This window comes from Odontesthes bonariensis, chromosome 10 (assembly GCF_027942865.1).
Source record: "Odontesthes bonariensis isolate fOdoBon6 chromosome 10, fOdoBon6.hap1, whole genome shotgun sequence".
In the NCBI taxonomy this organism is placed as follows: domain Eukaryota; kingdom Metazoa; phylum Chordata; class Actinopteri; order Atheriniformes; family Atherinopsidae; genus Odontesthes; species Odontesthes bonariensis.
In genome coordinates, this window is record NC_134515.1 from 31,549,034 (window position 1) to 31,569,595 (window position 20,562).

At 39.8% G+C, this 20,562-nt stretch overlaps 1 protein-coding gene across 1 annotated transcript; it reads left to right on the forward strand.

The window, feature by feature from the left end:
• Nucleotides 1–258: 258 nt before the first annotated feature.
• LOC142389984 (monocarboxylate transporter 1-like) lies at nucleotides 259–20,134 on the forward strand. The gene is made up of 5 exons (XM_075475272.1): nucleotides 259–421; nucleotides 10,147–10,471; nucleotides 13,029–13,172; nucleotides 14,680–15,492; nucleotides 16,588–20,134. Exons 2-5 carry the CDS (start codon nucleotides 10,255–10,257, stop codon nucleotides 16,866–16,868), a joined length of 1,455 nt encoding a protein of 484 aa, XP_075331387.1. The 5' UTR covers nucleotides 259–421; nucleotides 10,147–10,254; the 3' UTR covers nucleotides 16,869–20,134.
• Nucleotides 20,135–20,562: the final 428 nt, after the last annotated feature.

A 20,562-nucleotide genomic window follows, 5' to 3' on the forward strand; every position in this document is an offset into this window, starting at 1 on the left:
ACTGTTGGTTTTTCAAATTCAAAATCTGATTTTGATGCTGTAAAAATTCAATATTAGAAATTCGTATTCAAACTCTGGCACAGAAAAAACTTCCATAGAGTCTGTGTGATTCAACTAAATGTTGAAAGAACTTACCATTAGGTACGTGCGCTTCTGGCTGTGAGGCTGTGCTCCGCCCTGATCGCACGTGTGATGTGTCAGATTCCCTCCGCCCTACTACGTACAAAGGTCTCTTGTACGCATGCGTACAAGTGCATAACACCGCCACCATCATCCAAAAACCGTGTAACGTGAGGTGTGTGGTACCCGGAGCAGTTCCAATCAACGTGGTACTGTTCACTTAGAGAAGAACAACGTGGGGGACTGTCATACACGCTGAAACCGGCCCTTGACCGTACAGCTAAGCCAACAAAACCCTGAGGTGAGTCAATGTGTGTATATGTAGACCAACGGGTACAGTGTGGTCTTTCGCAACAAAGAAGTTTCCCCTTGATAAAATGTTCTTTTTTTTATCCAAACTTGTATTAATTGATAAACCAGCAAGGCTGTAGCGTTAAAATAGCTAGCTTAGTTTCTTCATTAGCCTTTTGCGAGAATGACTATATCCCTCCGTATCGGTTAGTGTTAAATCCTTTTAAAACGGTCCGACACAAATGATCGCATTAACCGGCTTTATAGTACCGCATTCAACCGACGTGCTTTCATTCATGGAGGCCTCATGATGAGTACTGCTATTTATACACCCCGCTTCAAACCAGAAAATCATCGATTCAAGTTTCATTCGATCAGACCTATTGCATGCACTGTTGCTCGAGGAGCTGGCGAATTACAACACAGTGAATTATGATACTGCTCAAGGGCACTTGGAAGTGTACACCTCTGCTAGATAACGTCAGTCTGTCATTTTTTTTAAACAGATATCTCATAAACAGCAGTACAATAGTATAATATCAGTATATGACGACATAGTGTCATAAACAGTAGATGCTTTCATAATCACCATGCACATATTTGATCGTGTTAAATTACTTTTTTTTTATTATTATTATTTTAAACTGCCAAAAACATACATTTTAATTGACATTGCCAGCAAGAAATGTTGAGGCATACCAGTAATAATGCTCGTCCTCCAAACCTTGGTCGCTCAGCAAGTTTGGCTCAGAGCCAAATCCTCGACACTCGTATCTTAAGCCTTGGCTCTGATTTCCACTTGGGTGCAGCAGGGCATTTGACTGTTGCCTAACACGTTATCTTTTCTGCATAGAGCTGCACAAGTTACACATGGTAGCTCTGCCGGTCAGAGTTCCACGGAAAGATTGCAGACAGTCACATGCACAGGGTGCTCTCTTGCTGTCCAAATTGTCCCAAAACAGCAGCTTGTTTAAAAATAAACGTGTAACCTGGCAACATCATCTAATTTTGGTGCAGAAAGTGCAGTGAGTACCATGTGATTTTATGTTTAATTTTTTTCCCATGCACGTATTATTTCCTTTGACTTTACCAGTTCCTGAGGTGTTGTCCCTTGAACTCTGATGTGCTCTGAACGTCACGGTGTAATAGTTCCCTTGACAGTCAGCAGAAATTCATTGGTAACTGGCAGTTAGTCTGGAGGCCATTTTTGAGGTTCATATTTTTTTAAAGGTTTCAGACCTCCTGAAGGCCAGGAGACTTTTTTTTCCCTTCTTCTTTAAACTTATCCATAATGTTGCTTATCACTAGCGGTGGGAAACACTGAAAGTGGGGAGGGGTTGTGTGATTTTAATTGGGAGTGCCAATGACTCCCTAGTTGGTCTGTCCCACTTATTTAAGGAAGTTTCAGTTTATGGCTCACATACTTCGGTAACAAGCTTTTCCCACAGATTTGTATCAACTCTATCTCAAAATGGATCAGTGTGGCTTTTGTGATTAGGTTATTAAATGCTTGACATGTCATCAAATGGCATTGCCCTACCGGCACCTCTAATTTTGATATTTTTGCCATGACACAGGAAGGCGTTCTAACTCGCAGAACAGCCAATCGGCATCAAATCTGATGTTTAATTGTACACATAGCTTTCTGTCTTAAATACAAGTCCTTCACCGTGTAACAGGAAGTTGCTGTTACCCTGTCCAACAATATGAGTCATATTTCTAAAGACTCACCCATACTGGCCTGAACACATCTACATGTCAGTATCAAGTCATAGTCATTTCCCCACATCCTGGATATAGGAAGTTAGTCTGATGTCACACATGATGGAAAGCAACACTTCATGATGCTGCTGGGTATCTTAAAATCAAATTTATTTTTTTTTTGTATTAACACTATTATCATTTTCAGAGGAAGCAATCTCCTGTGATCAATGTCCCAGGCTATTCCAGGCCTCAAAGTGGTGGCGACACAGGCTGAAGGGCTGTTGTTGAGGGCCCATCACATTTTTATTTATTATTTATTTATTTTTTTTTCTACTCACATACACTATATTGCCAAAAATTTTCTCTCATCTGCCTTTACTAATATGAACTTAAAGGGATACGCCACCTTAAGTGTATCCCCGCATTCCCGAGACATATCCCCACCCCCTGGCTGCTTCATGCTGGTTTGTTTGAGGAAGTCGGGGGTGGGAATTCCCAATGACGTAGCAGGGAGTGTGCTTCGGCTGTGTTTTCCGCACCGGAAACTAGTTCCCAAACCGACATGAGCAAACCAAGCCTTCCGTGTTGATTTACACAGTCATTTGCACTCGATGTGAAAGTACACCACTCACACAGTAATTAGAAGGTAAATCAAGTAAATTAATTCACGTTGGGCAAAATATTTCGATTGGCGACGCTAGCATACGTATTACGCGCAACCAAGCAGTGGTCAGTGCTGTGAGATTCGGACAATGCCTGGGTCGCCATGAAAACGCTCCCACACACTTATTTATGTCCCGGGAATGCGGGGATACACTTAATTTGGCCTGGGGGTGGCGTATCCCTTTAAGTGACATCCCATTCTTAAAGCGATACTCCGGAGTAGATTCAACCTGGGGTCATTTGAACCGTGATATCCGGCCAAGTAGCCCACCCGCAGTTTTTTTTTGATATTGGCTGAACATCAGCTGAGTTACTGAGTTATCTCGAATAGCTTAGTACAAGGGTTAATGGATCCTGGTCCGTATCTCCAAAATTACCACACTAAAATCACATGCCATGACACCAAACTTCTACAGTTGTACAAATATGGTCTGTACTCACAAAACGATGCATTTGGAAGGTTGAAAATAGTCCAGGAGTTTATTATTGTCAACACAAGCCTGATAGCTTCTCTGCAGCTAAAGCTGCGTCGGCGTCACTTCCGGGAGCTTCAAAGTAAGATTGAAGCTCAATTTCTGCTCAATTTCTCCATTGAAAAAATAATTTCACAACTCTACAACATAAAAATTCATAAAAAAAACATATAGAATATAGCATATACTTTGATGTCTACAGTAGTAGATCAACCCTCATCTTACTTTGAAGCTCCCAGAAGTGACGCCGACGCAGCTTTAGCTGCAGAGAAGCTATCAGGCTTGTGTTGATAATAATAAACTCCTGGACTATTTTCAAACTTCCAAATGCATCGTTTTGTGAGTACAGACCCATATTTGTACAACTGTAGAAGTTTGGTGTCATGGCATGTGATTTTAGTGTGGTAATTTTGGAGATACTGCCAGGATCCATTAACCCTTGTACTAAGCTATTCGAGATAACTCAGTAACTCAGCTGATGTTCAGCAAATATCGGAAAAACTGCGGGTGGGCTACTTGGCTGGAAATCACGGTTCAAATGACCCCAGGTTGAATCTACTCCGGAGTATCGCTTTAATCTAAGTTTTAATATGACGTCGACCCACCATTTGCACCTATAACAGCTTCAACTCTTGTGGCGAGCTTTCCACAAGGTTTCGGAGTGTGTTTATGGGGAATTTTTGACCATTCTTCCAGAAGCGCATTTGTGAGGTCAGACACTGATGTTGGACGAGAAGGCCTGGCTCGCAGTCTCCGCTCTAATTTGACTCTACAGAAAGTTGGCTACCTCTGCACGCTATGCGCCTCAGTATCCGCTGACCCCGCTCTGTCATTTTACGTGGCCGACCACTTCATGGCTGAGTGGCTGTCTTTTCCAATCGCTTCCACTTTGTTATAGTACCACTGACAGTTGACCGTGGAATATTTAGTAGCGAGGAAATTTCATGACCCTTTAAGTGACATCCCATTCTTAAAGCGATACTCCGGAGTAGATTCAACCTGGGGTCATTTGAACCGTGATATCCAGCCAAGTAGCCCACCCACAGTTTTTCCGATATTGGCTGAACATCAGCTGAGTTACTGAGTTATCTCGAGTAGCTTAGTACAAGGGTTAATGGATCCTGGTCCGTATCTCCAAAATTACCACACTAAAATCACATGCCATGACACCAAACTTCTACAGTTGTACAAATATGGTCTGTACTCACAAAACGATGCATTTGGAAGGTTGAAAATAGTCCAGGAGTTTATTATTGTCAACACAAGCCTGATAGCTTCTCTGCAGCTAAAGCTGCGTCGGCGTCACTTCCGGGAGCTTCAAAGTAAGATTGAAGCTCAATTTCTGCTCAATTTCTCCATTGAAAAAATAATTTCACAACTCTACAACATAAAAATTCATAAAAAAAACATATAGAATATAGCATATACTTTGATGTCTACAGTAGTAGATCAACCCTCATCTTACTTTGAAGCTCCCAGAAGTGACGCCGACGCAGCTTTAGCTGCAGAGAAGCTATCAGGCTTGTGTTGATAATAATAAACTCCTGGACTATTTTCAAACTTCCAAATGCATCGTTTTGTGAGTACAGACCCATATTTGTACAACTGTAGAAGTTTGGTGTCATGGCATGTGATTTTAGTGTGGTAATTTTGGAGATACTGCCAGGATCCATTAACCCTTGTACTAAGCTATTCGAGATAACTCAGTAACTCAGCTGATGTTCAGCAAATATCGGAAAAACTGCGGGTGGGCTACTTGGCTGGAAATCACGGTTCAAATGACCCCAGGTTGAATCTACTCTGGAGTATCGCTTTAATCTAAGTTTTAATATGACGTCGACCCACCATTTGCACCTATAACAGCTTCAACTCTTGTGGCGAGCTTTCTACAAGGTTTCGGAGTGTGTTTATGGGGAATTTTTGACCATTCTTCCAGAAGCGCATTTGTGAGGTCAGACACTGATGTTGGACGAGAAGGCCTGGCTCGCAGTCTCCGCTCTAATTTGACTCTACAGAAAGTTGGCTACCTCTGCACGCTATGCGCCTCAGTATCCGCTGACCCCGCTCTGTCATTTTACGTGGCCGACCACTTCATGGCTGAGTGGCTGTCTTTTCCAATCGCTTCCACTTTGTTATAGTACCACTGACAGTTGACTGTGGAATATTTAGTAGCGAGGAAATTTCATGACTTGGCTTGTTGCACAGGTGGCATCCTATCACAGTACCATGCTGGAATTCCCTGAGCTCCTGAGAGCGACCCATTCTTTCACAAATGTTTGTAGAAGCAGTCTGCATGCCGAGGTGCTTGAATTTACAGACCTGTGGCCATGGAAGGGACTGAAACACCTTAATTATTTGGATGAGTGAGTGAATACTTTTGGCAGTATAGTTTATGTCCCCTTGTCAAAGGTATAATCTGCCTCTTAAATTTGTCAGAAAATGTTCTCAGAGGTGTGTTCTAATGTGGTTATCTGTCACTGAGGTCGTGTCTGGTTCTGCTGGAGGTTTTCCTCCTGTTAAAAGGGAATTTTTCTTTTACTGTCTCCTCGCAAATAGTCTGCCCTTGGGATTGAATCGAAGAGAAGTTTTGAGGCAGTCTGCAGGTTTTTCTTTATTTAGGTGTTTTTTTTTTTTTTTGTTTGTTTTTTTTTAAATCTGCAGTCCTGTATGTGTTCAGGTTTGCTCTGAATATTTAATTCCTGTGTCTACATCATGTACTGTTGTTGTAGAGTGTGTTTCTTTACTTCTGTGCACACCTATATTCTTGAACTGCCAGATTGATATGTATATTTTACAATAGTTTGTGGATTGGGATATTTAGAACCATGTTAACGCTAGTTCAGACCTGTAAGGTATATGGGGTCATTCGTGCTAAGCTTGCAAATGCATGTAGGGAATATAATGTATAGTAATTAGACTTTGAATTAAATCCAACACAAGAAGGTGTAATTTCTTGTCATTTTAACTGCACAGTATCATTTGGGTAAAGTTCCATCATCAAGAATTGCAGGTACCCTTTGCTTCACTGCTCACTTTGAAGAGAATGTGTTACTGCTGAATGAATGGCCTCATTGAGAGCTCTTGATCGAGTTGTTCTGCTTTACTCGCACTCACATGCATACAGATGCATAACTATGCTTTAGCAGGGAAGTGGAAATGGCAGCATAGATATTCCTAAATGTTGTTGTGTTTATTTATTTCATCTGTCTCTCTTTAAGATCTTTGCATGTAAGATCTTACTTTTGTCATCAGTTTAGATAATACAAGGCCAAAGCCTGGTCCATTGACAGTCACACTCTTGACCCCTCCCCCAAGTTGCTGATGGGGAAGCCTTGTTTTTAGCTCTACATATGACCTATTTTCAGTTACGAGGGGCACGTTTTGTGCCATTATGGCTGTGTAATGTTTTAACAGAGTGCAGAATGTGGGAGCAACACAGTTGGGACAATTGATAGATTTTTATTTAGATAATCAGGTATTTTCTCAATGATTCATTGTGCAACCAGATCAGAAATACTTTTGCAATAATAACTATTTAAAAGAGAGAGAGAATTGTTTTAACATGAACCATTCATTGGTTTATTTTTCAGAAAATGCAACAAATTTAATTATTGAAATGCTTGTTAAAATCAAGTAGTGCATTTAATAAGTGAAAACATGGGACAAAATTAAAAAAGTTGCTATACCGTCCAGCCCAAGCTCCAGCTTGCATAAGTTTCACTATTGGTGCCCTTCTGAACTAACAAGCCTACCAGTTTACATTAAATTAGCTAATGTGAAACGTTACCGTGTGTGTGTTCTGGTCAGTGGACTCTGAACTAATATGTGAAGTGGATGCTTTCTGCTGAGATTCTGTTGCATTGAATTAGCGCTACTGGGGTAAGTTAATTCGGTTTTACAATGTACTTGGGCTGCAGCAAATAGTTATTGGAGTGTTCCATAATTTATTCCAGTGATTACTCAAGTGATTGGATATTTTTGTTCATGACTTGAATCCATCTCGACAAGCAAACCCACTGATTTAGCTATATTCAAATGCTAACATGAAACTATCTTGTCAAGGTCACGTTTATTTATAGAGCACCTTATAACAACCTAGGTTGACCAAAGTGCTTTACATAAATGAATAATAATAAAATCCAAAAGATGAATTTAACAAAGACAATTTCAGCAAAAGATATATGCAATCGAGACACAAAGACAACTTTCGTCTCACCCAGGTCCGAAAGCCTGGGAGAAAAGTTGAGTTTTAAGAGAGCATTTAAAAATGTCCAGAGTTTCTGACGGATATGCAGCGGTAAACCATTCCACAGCTTAGGGGTAACCACTGCAAAAGCTTGATCACCTTTAGTTAGCCTGCATTTAGGTACATCCAGGTATAGTTCGTTAGCAGACCTTAGAGCTTTGTGAACATGTATGAGTTCAGCTAAGGACTCGGGGGGGCCAAACCATTCAAGATTTTAAAAACAAACATCATGACCTTAAAATCAATTCTGAACCGGGCAGGAAGCCAGTGCAGAGAGGCCAGAACTGGGATTATATGTTCCCGTTTCTTTGTACCTGTTAAAAGCCGAGCTGCAGCATTTTGCACAAGCTGTAGGCACAGAGAGCGCTTGTGTGTGTTCTGCTCTGTGGACTATATTTGTTACTGGGTGCTGTCTGCTGAGATGCATTGACTTTGTGCTATTGTGGTACGCTAATTGGATTTTTACAATGGACACACTGTACAGTATTTTCACTTTTCGTTTGTTTTGAAATGTTCCCAATCTTGTTCTCTTATTGTGCTCCTCATTGTTTATACCAGGGGTCGGCAACCTTAAACACTCAGAACCATTTGGACCCGTTTCCCACAGAAAAGAAAACACCGGAAACCACAAAACTCTTTTGATATCTAAAATGAAGATGACACTGCATATATTGCTACCTGTATGCTATGGATTAAAAAAAAAAAAAAAAACAACTAAGTTGTATTGTATTTCTGCATGCAACAAAAACATTTAGAACTTTTTGCTTTTTGCAGCAGTGAAAACAAATTAATCTGCCTCTCTGTCATTAAAAGTTCTGTTTTCTTCAGAAACTTTTCTTTTCTTGGATTTATCCATGGTTGGCCTTACGGTAGTCTCAATAATAAAAGCTCAATAAATCGCGGGTGTCGCACATTGGCCGGTTGTTACGCATTTGAGCGACAAAAAATTAAACCTGTTTTAATGTTACAAGATCACCATAATCATCACATTTAGAATTACATTTTAAAAACTGATACGATAACTGAACTATAATAATACAAATTTAAATTAAACACTCATTATTTATTTTCCAAAGCCACAAGGAGCCGCAACAGAGGGATGAGAGCCAGATGTGGTTTGCCAACCCCTGGTTTATACCGATATCCTCAATTGCACCATTGGATCAAGTCTGCTACTAACTAAATGATCTGTGTTCACATTAGAGCTCATACAGACGCAGTGGGGTTCAGGAGGGGCTCTGACTCTGGAGATGGTGTCTGAAAAGGTTTCCTACTGAAAACTGTCCCTGGTTTAACTTGAAATATTCCTGGAACTGGACTCCCTGTAATAGGCAAACTCTTGCACAAGATTATCATATTCTGCAAATTGCTGTCTGTGGCGGATCGTGTTGGGCACTCACAACCGCCGTGCATTACTATTATGGCTGTGCGATTGAGTTGCATCTGAGTCATTCGTTGATGATATAAACTCATGATGGGCAAAAATATGGTAAATAAATGGTTTAAGGACACATGCATAATACTAAGCAAAGGGTCATATTCATCATGAAACGGATATTGAAGAAGCGATATGTTAAGGTATTCTCGTCATAGAAATGTTGTTGACTCATTGTTTTTTGAGTAAACGCATCAGAGATTTCTTGATCTGATCTTCAGGGTGAGGGAACTGAGTTTTTGCTTCAGTATGTGAAACTGCGTGTTTGAAAGGTAATTGAAGCTGGATATGGCCAGTAATGTGTGAGCAACATGAGAAGACCAGCGTCTTTTCCAGATTTACTCTTTAGCCCCTGGATGACATTTCCACACATAATTTATGCTTTAAAGGTCAAAATATATTCAAGGCCTGGGTTGTCATGTCTGAACTAGTATGGCATTTTGTGGATTTGATCTCCCCCACCCTCCAGAATTTCAAGAGGGAATCAGCTGTTATGTTGGATGACATTAAGCTTTTGTATTGGAGTGCTCAGTGCTGAATGACTGTTGGAGGGTTTGTAATTTGACCTCACACAGGGTACTTTCCCACCAGGATAGTCTGGGGGGCTTGGTTCCATTGGGGAAATTTCACACCTTCATTTGGTGTGGTTCACTTTCACATTGCCCTTCTGAAAGCGGATCAAACTACCCGGACAACGTCACACAGTTGGAATAGTTGCTCATTTGAGCACACAAAGGAAAAATCACAAGGAAGAAAAAGCCAGGTCATCAGTTGGACGATATTTTGATTTCACACATACATCACATTCAAATCCTTTGATGTTCATCTGAAAAATCAAACCGTACAACAATTGTATATATTGAAAAAACACAAGTACAGTGTTTTTCTTGTCAACAACAGTAACATTACAAAATCTTGGAGCTTGACATTTTGGTTGCTTCTAAAGGTGTCTTTGTTAGCCTCTTCAGCTTTATTTAAAAAAAAAAAAAAAAAAAAAAAAACTCGCTTGTATGGCTGTGCAGGTGCAAGGCTCAGACAGAATTGTTTTAATTATGATATGGAGTCCCTTATCTGTCAGACGGGGCGAACAAGCGGAAAATGACCACATGCTCTTGTGAGACTTTAAATGGAATATAGTTGAGGATGAATGCTTCTTTTATTTTCTTACATAATCTGTTTTGATTTTTACAGACATGTGCTTTGTTTCCCAACAGGTGTTGCTTCAAGCCTTGGTCTGTGCTGATTGTGTCCCCTGAAGTTCGCCTGTTCCAGTGCAGCAGTTTTTGTCTGGGTCTGCATCTTGTCCATCGTCCTTAGCAGACATGCCTGCAGCGGTGGGTGGGCCTGTGGGGTACACCCCACCTGAAGGTGGCTGGGGCTGGGCTGTAGTGGCGGGTGCCTTCATCTGCATTGGCTTCTCCTATGCCTTCCCGAAATCCATCACTGTATTCTTCAAAGACATTGAGGTCATCTTTGATGCCACACCCAGTCAGGTGTCCTGGATTTCTTCTATCATGTTGGCTTGCATGTACGGTGGAGGTAAGAGATCCTGAAGTTCTGAAGGTTTGTTTCTCAAAGCCAGCAGAGTAAGGAATAAGTTTGTTTTTTTTCTTCGTTTTTTTTCAAGCTATCTTTATTCTCATTCTTATTTTTTTTGTTTTGCCCAAGCACTGAAAGCAATGTGAAGGCCTGTTCTATCTGTAACATTTTTTGTTAGTTCTCCAGTAAATTAATTTCCTTTTAGGGGCCTGAATGTGCTCAAAAAGTCATGAAATTGTGTGTGCTACCAGAAATTGCAGCTCATAGTATCCTATCAAATTATGCACACAGAATATGCAAAACCCTGAAAAAATCCTCTTGGTGAGAAAGTCTAAATCCAACAGGAAGTTGACCATGTTGGCTGTTTGGTAACATTACATTTTAACAAACTCCCCCATCAGTGTTATGTGGCTAGTGGTGTATATAAGAAAGCAGACATCAACCTAAAGAATGCTTGGCAGGGATGAGAGCGAGAGAGAGATTGCTGGGGCCTGGGCCTTTTTAGAGCCATGATGCACTGGGCCCGGATGCTCTGGATAACAAGAATAACCCACTTAGGCTCCGGTAGATCCACCTATGGACAGACATTAAAAAAAAGCCGGTGTTAGACCTCAGCTCTGCCTTCAAAACAATCAACCCCTACACCTATTCAGATAACTTGGCTCACTTGACATCAATACCCCACTATGCAACTGGTTAGTGGACTTCCTCAACGACAGACTGCAGGCAGTACGAGTTGGAAAAAATTCCTCAGACATCATTATGAGCGCTGGGGTTACCCAGGGCTGTGTGCTAAGCCCTCTGTTGTTCATTCTGATAACTCTGCTGTATTTGGCGCTGCTGTGCCAAGAACCACATAGAGTTCGCAGATGACACAACAGCGGTGGGCTTCTTCAGTAACGGTGATTATTCAGCCTACAGAGAGCAGGTAAACCAACTCATAAACTTGTGCTACAACAACAATCTACAGCCGAATATCATCAAAACAAAGGAGATCCCCCTTGACTTTAGGAGGATACTCATACCACACACCCCACTCACCATCCAAGGCAGCGCTGAGGAGGCTGTGAGAAGGACCAAGTTTCTGGGAGATGTATATTCCAGACAACTTGACATGATCTACTAACAACACCTCCCTTGTCAAAAGGGTACAGCAATGCCTACACTTCCTGTGCAGAATGAGGAGAGCTAGCCTTTCCACTTCTATCCACACTACTTTTTACAGGGGTACTTTTTAGAGCATCCTCACCAGCAGCCTCTCAGGCTGGTATGGCTGCTGTGTGTATATGTATGTGAGAGAGAGCGATATCTAGATATTGATATGTATGTGAGAGAGAGATGCGTGCATATATCGACGTGTGAGAGAGAGATGCGTGCATATATAGATGTGTGAGAGAGATGCGCGCATATATCGACATGAGAGATAGAGATGTGCGCATATATCGACGTGTGAGAGAGAGATGTGCGCATATATGTATGTGAGAGAGATATTACATGATGCAGGTCATCAGTTCAAATTGTGATATTTTTTATTTATTTATTTATTTTTTTTTTTAATTTTTTTTAGGGCTGGGCGAGTTAACTTGTTATTATCGCGTTACCTTGTTAATTATTTAACGCCGATAAATATTTTATCGCGCATTAACGCAGGTTTTATTATTGTAGAAATCTGTTGAATGCATCACATTCACACAGTTACAGCAAACACCACGAAACATGGAGTAATAAAATAAAAATATACTAGCAGGTAACATCACCGTTACAGGTGCTCCTCGGTCTCTGTGTGAAGCTCACGGAGCTAACCGGCGCTACTTCCTGTTTTGTTTGTTTCAACATAAAAGCACGTATTTCAAAATGAATTTAAAAAAAAATCTCCTGCATTTACAGCCAAGTTGAATTGTCTTCTCAGCGTAGTAGTTCTAGTCTAAAATATCACTTCAAGGCAAAACACACAACTGATACCAGCAAGTCATTCAAGGAAACAGACAGTGGAGCGAGGCTTCTACATAAAAACTACAGAAAGATGCTGATGTTAAAAGTGTGTTAGCACAACAAATGTTATGGCACTTTCATTTATATGGCAGCACATTTAAAATAAAACTAAATGCTAAAAGCTATACGCTACTTTTGAATTCATTTTTGGATTTTGCGTACAAATGCGATTAATCGTGATTAATCAGGGAAATCATGTTATTAATTAGATTAAAAATTTTAATCGTTGCCCAGCCCTAATTTTTTTTTGTAGCAGTATGACTGGTGGCAGTAATCTAGGTTAATTAAACTGTTGTTAAATTAGGAATCGGTGTGATAATGAAAATTCTATGAATGTCAACGCCTCAAAATGCTCAACATGTATTAGTGTGGAGTCTAAAATGTTTAAAGCTGAACAATAAAGTCCTGTATGAGTGCATTTTCACTCACAGTACAGTCCTTTTTTTTTTTTTTTTTTTTTTCGTTTGTTTGTTTCTTTTAGGCCTACTGCATGTACTGTAGTTTTCACTACACACTTAGGCTTTATATGACAATGATGTTTTTTTTCTCACCTCTTTTTCTTTAGGCCCAATCAGCAGCATCCTGGTGAACAAATTTGGAAGTCGACCAATCATCATCTTTGGTGGCTGTCTTGCTGGGTCAGGACTGGTTTTAGCTTCTTTTTGCAACACTGTGGAGCAGTTGTACTTCTGCATTGGAGTAATAGGAGGTTAGTGTTTTGTTAGTTTACAGCTCTGCTCTGTCTGGCTTCCTTGCATGCAGTCTGTTTCTTGGTCATGTGAGTTAGGGCTGGGCGATAAAACAATCTCAAAATTAGATTGTGATTAAATGTATCTAGATATCAGTGATTAGCATGCAACATTTTCAGTCGATCCATCCACACACCCAGCTGTATAGTCCTCACAACAATCCAGTCCACTAGCTGGCGGTAATGTGCCTCTAAACTGGTTGCAAACTGCCAAGAAAACCTAAAAGGAAAAAACACGACTACCTACCAGCAAACTTAGGAAGGAAATTGAGCAGAAACTTAGAAGAGAATGACTGACTGTAGTCGAAGAGTGCCACCAAGTGAGACTGAGTCTGAACTTATCTTCCCAAAATGTTGAAATGGCTGACAAAGGTTTCACTACGTCAGTATGGAAGTGGTTTGGATTCAGGAAAAATGGTGAACAGATTTATTCAATGTGCAAACTTTGTCGTCAGTTGATGAATGCCAACATGAAAATCACTACGCAGAAAACATAAAATGCAACTCCGTGCAGCAGTCCTTGCAGTGCAAGTCAAATGGAAAAGCATCATCTCATCATTTGTGGCTGCCACCTGCATGAAAAGCATTCAAAAAGAAGCAGAAATAACAACAGTAGTTTCATATTTCATAGCAAAAGACATTAAATGTCCTGTGATCCAGATGTTTTTTGGAATTCAATATTATTCTTTATAGTAACTTAAGATAAAAGGGACATTGCATAAACTGTTAATGTCATGTTTGACATTTCTGAGTACCTTGTATCTGAGTTATTCAGTTTTATATTAAACACTTGCTTTTAAAATCAGACAGTCTTGGGTATATTCTACCCCTATTGAAGTCTCTTTGCACTTTCTTAGCTGATGTCCTCTGATAATAGAAATGTATGAATTAAATATGCCCTCAGCTTTCATAGCAGAGTGGTTGATTGTCCAAACTCCTCTTGTCCATGGAGAATTTTGTGGACAAACAGCCTTATGGTTTTCTATTGCTTTGTTTGCACGTCGTGCAGTGACAGCAGGTCATCAACATCCATCTTTAGACCAGGGTCCAGATTGTGTGCCAACTGCAGACCTGTGTACAGAATATTATTGCTCTGCAGTGTGGATGCTCAGGTTATTGCTACAGTTATTATGCTTGACTTAGAAGCTACATTAAGTGGATGGTGTACGTGGGTACGGATTGTATGCTGTAGTTTACAATTATTTCTTCAAGATGTTTTTCACTGAAATGACGTGCCTGCTACTTGCAGCCAAACAACCAAATTATGAACTCATGAATTGTAAACCTAAACGATTTGATACATATAAAAAGTGTTTGATAACGGCTGTTTAGAAAGAAAATTATTTTTATTTTTTATTGTTGGATCCTTTTCTCTTTATTTGTATGACCGGTAAATGTATGTCAAATTGTTTCTTCATCAGTTAACCCTCTTTTTCCGAGCCCCTTCATACTCTTTCTTTTCTCTTAGGTTTGGGATTATCATTCAACTTGAATCCTGCTCTCACCATGATTGGCAAATACTTCTACATTCGTCGGCCCATCGCCAATGGCATCGCTATGGCAGGCAGCCCCGTGTTTCTGTCCACTTTGGCTCCTATCAACACATGGCTGTATGATGAGTTTGGGTGGAGAGGCAGCTTCCTCATCCTGGGAGGTCTTCTGTTTAATTGCTGTGTGGCTGGTTCACTGATGCGTCCCATTGGACCCAAACCTCAGCCACTGAAGCCCAACCCTGAAGAAGGTTTGAACAGTGAAGTTAAAGCACAGCCACAGCCCAAGAAAACAGTCATCCAGACCATAAACTCCTTCATCGACCTGACACTCTTCAAACACCGTGGCTTCCTGCTTTATCTTATGGGCAATGTTATCATGTTCTTCGGACTGTTTTCTCCGCTTGTCTTCCTTTCTAATTACGCCAAGAGTAAGGACATCAGCAAAGAAAAGGCAGCCTTCCTTCTGTCGGTGCTGGCTTTTGTTGACATGTTTGCCCGGCCCATCATGGGCCTACTGGCTAACACCAAGTGGGTCCGCCCCAGGGTGCAGTATTACTTCGCTGCTTCTGTTCTCTACAATGGCGTCTGCCATGTACTGGCACCACTGTCAGTGGACTACACGGGATTTGTGATCTACGCCATCTTCTTTGGCTTTGCCTTTGGCTGGCTCAGCGCAGTGTTGTTTGAGACCCTGATGGACCTAGTAGGAACACAGAGGTTTTCTTCAGCCGTGGGTCTCGTCACAATAGTGGAGTGTGCACCTGTGCTGTTGGGACCACCGCTAACAAGTAAGACATCCAGCATGCAACACAGCAAGAGGGGGAGGGTTGACAGGGGGCATTAACAGCAGTGGGCACTTTCTGATTGGCCAGATTTACCGTTCAGTTTTGGCCGTAGAATTTCAGAAAACTAGCATGGGAAATCTTTTGAGTTTGCTGTTAAATACGACAAAACCATAAAACCCAGTGATCAGAGAATTAATCATTTTTAATTTTTTTTTTTTATTATTATTTTTTTTTTTAATGCATGAAAGTTGACTAAGATTTAATTGATTCATTAATTGAAGCTTTTCACTTTCTGTGAAATCCTTTTTTTCTGTCGCATTCAGACTTGTATGGGCTTAAGTTAACATAACTTTACCTTTTAAGTTGTATTGAAATATTGCATGACCAAGCTTTTGTGTTCATATGGAAACCGGTCTGCTGCCCTCTGCGCTTACAATGGCTGCGTGCCATGAGTAAATTAAACAAACTGCTTTTAAATGTCATATAAAGTGCTCGGTGAGGATGTCTGGAGTGATTTGACACACTGTAGATGAAAATTGATTAAATATTTTACTAGGATGGATTTATTACAACACAATTGCATTAACGTTTAAAGCTGCAGTTATGTATTCAAACTTATGTGTTCGCTTGGATTCTGTAGAGTATGTTAAATCAGGAAAATAATTTCTCAAAAAATGTTTTGGGTACGATTAGCTTACATCCTATGAACACCTTAGCAAATGGTGACTTGAAAGTGTAGAAACATGTAGTGTGAACTAGTTTTTTTTATTTTATTTTATTTTTTTTTTTTTTATAAATGTCTACAATTGCCCAACAATAACATTTAAAGCTGTTTTTAGTATCAGTCTTGGTCACCAAAAGAAAAACCCAGATGTTCAAAGAAGAGGCGGTTAACTCGAGGGGCTTAAAAGAAGAAGATGAAGCATTGAATTTATTTAAAGAAAAAGTGTTTTTTTTTCTTTAGAGTCAGATAGTTGATTTTCAATTATTCCATTTTCACAAAGTACTTTGTCTATACTTTTTAAAGAAGACACCCAGCAAGATACGTTTTAAGCCGAGGAAATAATAACCGAGTGTCCTTTGTCTTCTCACCTCCAGGCAGTTTCTATAACTACTACCACCATTACGACTATACCTACATCACCTGCGGTATCATCCTCATGGTGTCAAGTGTTTTCCTCTTTGTGGGTATGGGCATCAACTACCGCCTGCTGGATAAAGAGAAGAAAGAGGAGGAGAGAAGGGAGGACCCCAAAAACGAGTGCACCGCCTTGTTAGAAGCTCCCTCTCTATCAAAATCGGGCAGTGGGGCAAATAATGACGAGGTGGCTGCTGTAACACTGGATGAAGTTGCAAAGATGGATGAGGACACCGTCTAAGGACAAAATGGATAAAACTGACTCAACAGGGACACACACACACACACACACACTTAACCGCAGCACTCAAGCACTGCAGTTACCACCACACAGTCTTCATAGAGAAATATCACCCTTTTACACAATCTTGAAGCCATATAAACCATCTTGTCATTAAAATTTGAGAGCAGTTGCTGTGATGTCGAGTTTGGCTAACAGCAAATCAGTATTTCCTCATGGTCAGATATTTGGTTTCTGTATTTTATGTGCCTTTGATGAGTTTGAGTGTTAAGCACAGGCACCGCTTGCATAACACCAGATAGATGCAACAGACAGAGCAACTGTAAGGTAACAATCCAGTAAATGGACAGAGACTTTATCTCAGGGTCTTTGAGCGCTGCAAAGGTCCACAACCTCACTCGCTGCTCTTTACAGATCTGAGGCTCAGATTCTTACTGTATATTTTCTTACAATACTAATAAATGCTCACATTCATATTATTACAGTTGCACTATATGTTGTGTATGGAGTCAAACATTTACGGTTAATTTATGCTTGAGAAATTGAAGTAGATCTAAAAGGATTAAGCAAAGTTCACTAGCTCAGGTAAAAGTATCGTTTTTCTTGGTCGGAAAGATGTTTTGGTGAAGAATTTTAAGTAACAGAATGATCAACTTTCCTGGGTAGGAAGAGTGAGAAAGCGAAATACTTATGTATGTATGTACTCACTCTGACTCATTTCACAAGTCTAATTTTTCTCTCCTTTTTTTTTTTTTGTCATACAGCAACCTTTTAGTGTTTTTAAAATTGTAATAGACAAGTTATGGTTATCATATTGTAGAAATTCCTATGAAGGATTACATTTTTATCTCTTTAGCTGATGACGGTTTGACAAGATGGATTTTAATTGATTTTATTAAACTGTGATTTAGAAGGGGTGTTGGCTAATAGTCTTATACTGTAACTAGTTTTCATAATTACATTTGGAATTCAGCCACAGCAGTATCAACATGTTTTGAAAGTTTGTCTGGAAACGTAATAGAACGTTTCGTATCATAATTCTAACTGATAGATGCCCATCAATGATTGATTTCGGTCACTGTCAGCGTGAAACACTTTGTCTGGCATGTGTGTTTTTTTTATTTTTTGTTTTCTCCTGTTGACAGTTGAGGGAACAGAAAACAAGATGTTAACTTGCAGTTTAACGATGTACAGAGTTAAGGGGTTGAGTCAGAGATGGCATAAAGAAGCGCGAATTCTGTAGAAAAAAAAACCGATGACAAATGTATAGTATGAGCAGCTTTAGAATCTTGGATACTCTTAAAGTGAATGTTGCTACAGTGCGAAACATCTCTTTTTAGTAAGTTGCTCCAGAAGTTCCTCATTTGAAGGTAAATGTCTGAGGAGTAAAGCAACAGCCAGAGCTGAACATTTTCAGTGGGAATATAGGTGTTTGTTTACAGTGTTTGTTACCTTTCATTTAGTTTGAGTTTGTGGCAATTAAATAAGACCAAACTCTTTAGAAGTTTTATTTTTTAATTTTAATTTTTTATTGTTGTGTTGAGCTGAAGTCGCCTTGTTATTCAAGGCATTGTGGGTACCAAGGAAAAACCGTTTACACTCGTTCCTGCTGAAGTGTCCACCTGTCCACATGCTTGAATCTGAAGCACGTATGGACGGGTCTGCATTTCAGGGGAAGGGGGTATGATCTGCAGACTGATCTGCTGTCTGAGTATGTCCACATTCACCCACTTTTCTTTCAATAACGGCAGACTGGCATAACATTTGTGACACGATGGTGTACATTTTTAATACACTACGTTTCTCACACAGGCTAGTATGTTACATACTAATTGACTGAACTCTGTAGTTCATTTGCCTTTGAGACCAGCATTTCAGAAGAAACATGTGACACACGAACAAACATCAAAACAATTTGATTTAAGTTTAAAGGTTTTATAGTTGAGATTTCTAAAACGGTACTATACATCAGCACCTACAGCACCTTTTATTTCAAATGAACAAATAATTGTTGCGTTTCCTGGAAAACTAGGTTTTTGTTTAGTTTTTTTTTAGTTTTAGTGAGTGTTTTTAATGTTTGTATGTGTGAAGTTTCTGACTGATACTGATGAATAAATGGCTTTTAAGACAAAACTCCTTGGATTCACTATTAAAAGTTGCTTTAGTTTTAGATTGCAGTCAGATGAAGTTTTCATATTAAAATATTTTATATACAACTCTTGTGAAAGTTTAACTTGGACTTGATGTGTGTAGCCCTATATGCGTTATCTGCAAGTATTTTACTTATTTATCAGAAATGTGGTTTTGTATGCACGAAAACATGTAAAACTTGCTCTGTAAACAATTGTTTTGTGCATTCACTTGTGCGTAGATCAGGTTTTACACATTTGTGCATCTCTTCCTCTCAAGTTTGTGAATTACATTACATTTGTGGCTTTACTCCTATTTGTGGAATATTGTCAATTTGGGTACCATAGCTGACTTATAGAAAAAGATTTGCAGCCCACACAACACTATGCATAAGTGCACACAACAGTCCACAAATAACTACATGCACAAGTATGTAATTTCCTATTTGTTTTAGTGTAGAATAATCAATGTTTAGACCTGCTTAGCTTGGGAAAAAGTACAAAAACAAAGTGCAGTTACTCACTACGCCAACGGGTGGAGATATACAGACAAGGACAGTGTTACAAAATAGGTTCATTGAAAGGGAGGGCTCCTGGGTATGTGCACAACTTTAGTACTCTACACTTGGAAAAAGGCTGTAGGAGGGTGGGTTCCCCAGCTTCTAACCTATCTATCTTTGTAATTTCTGCACACAACACAGATGGCTACCGAACACTGTCAGTGAATGCAGGCATATAATCAAGTCCCCCAACCCAGAGATGATGATTCTGCCAGGCCCCCGTTATCTCCATTAATGCCACGAGATTATTATTAAAGTGACCGAGACAGTGCAGTGCAAGTCAAATGTTTGTTGCTTTGCACTTTCGAGACCGCTTGAGGAAATTCATAATATACATATATTTTCCACCTTACTGTCTATGAAAATTGAAGTATTCTGGGACTATCTAATGTACGATTTAGCACTATATGATACCTGTCCCAGTTGTGGAGCCATTGATACAGTTGTCTCCTTGTGGGTGACTGATTTGTATATTTCTCTGTGTGCGTTTGTATGCCATGTTGCAATGCAATGTTGTGTCTTTTTTATTTTTTTGTCTTGGACCTTGAGTCTTTAATAAAGTTTGAATTGAATTAAACCTTGTTGCAGCCCAGCAACAACAGCACTCACAGACAGTGATGAAGTGTTATACAGAGTGTTATTTGCTCCTGAAAATCGTCACAGTTCCTGTGTTACAGTCAGCCCTGGCTGGTTACTGCAGAACTTGCTTCTCTTTCTCGTTATTATGACGTCATGATGACAAAGAGTGCGCTCATGCGTAAATTGATTGGTAGCTAGATAACAGTCAACTACCCTGTCAGTCGACTCGCACTAGGATTTCCCTTTAGCTCCATAAACCACAAACCCATTGTGTCGTGAATAACATTTTGGTTATCAACAGACTAAGTCTAATTTAGTTGACCTTAGGATACCTTTGGACAAAGAGATAAATGTTTTGCCTTTTTTAAAGAAGGGGACTAAATCTAATTAAAAACTGAAGAATTTTTCACTGTAAATAAAGATCAC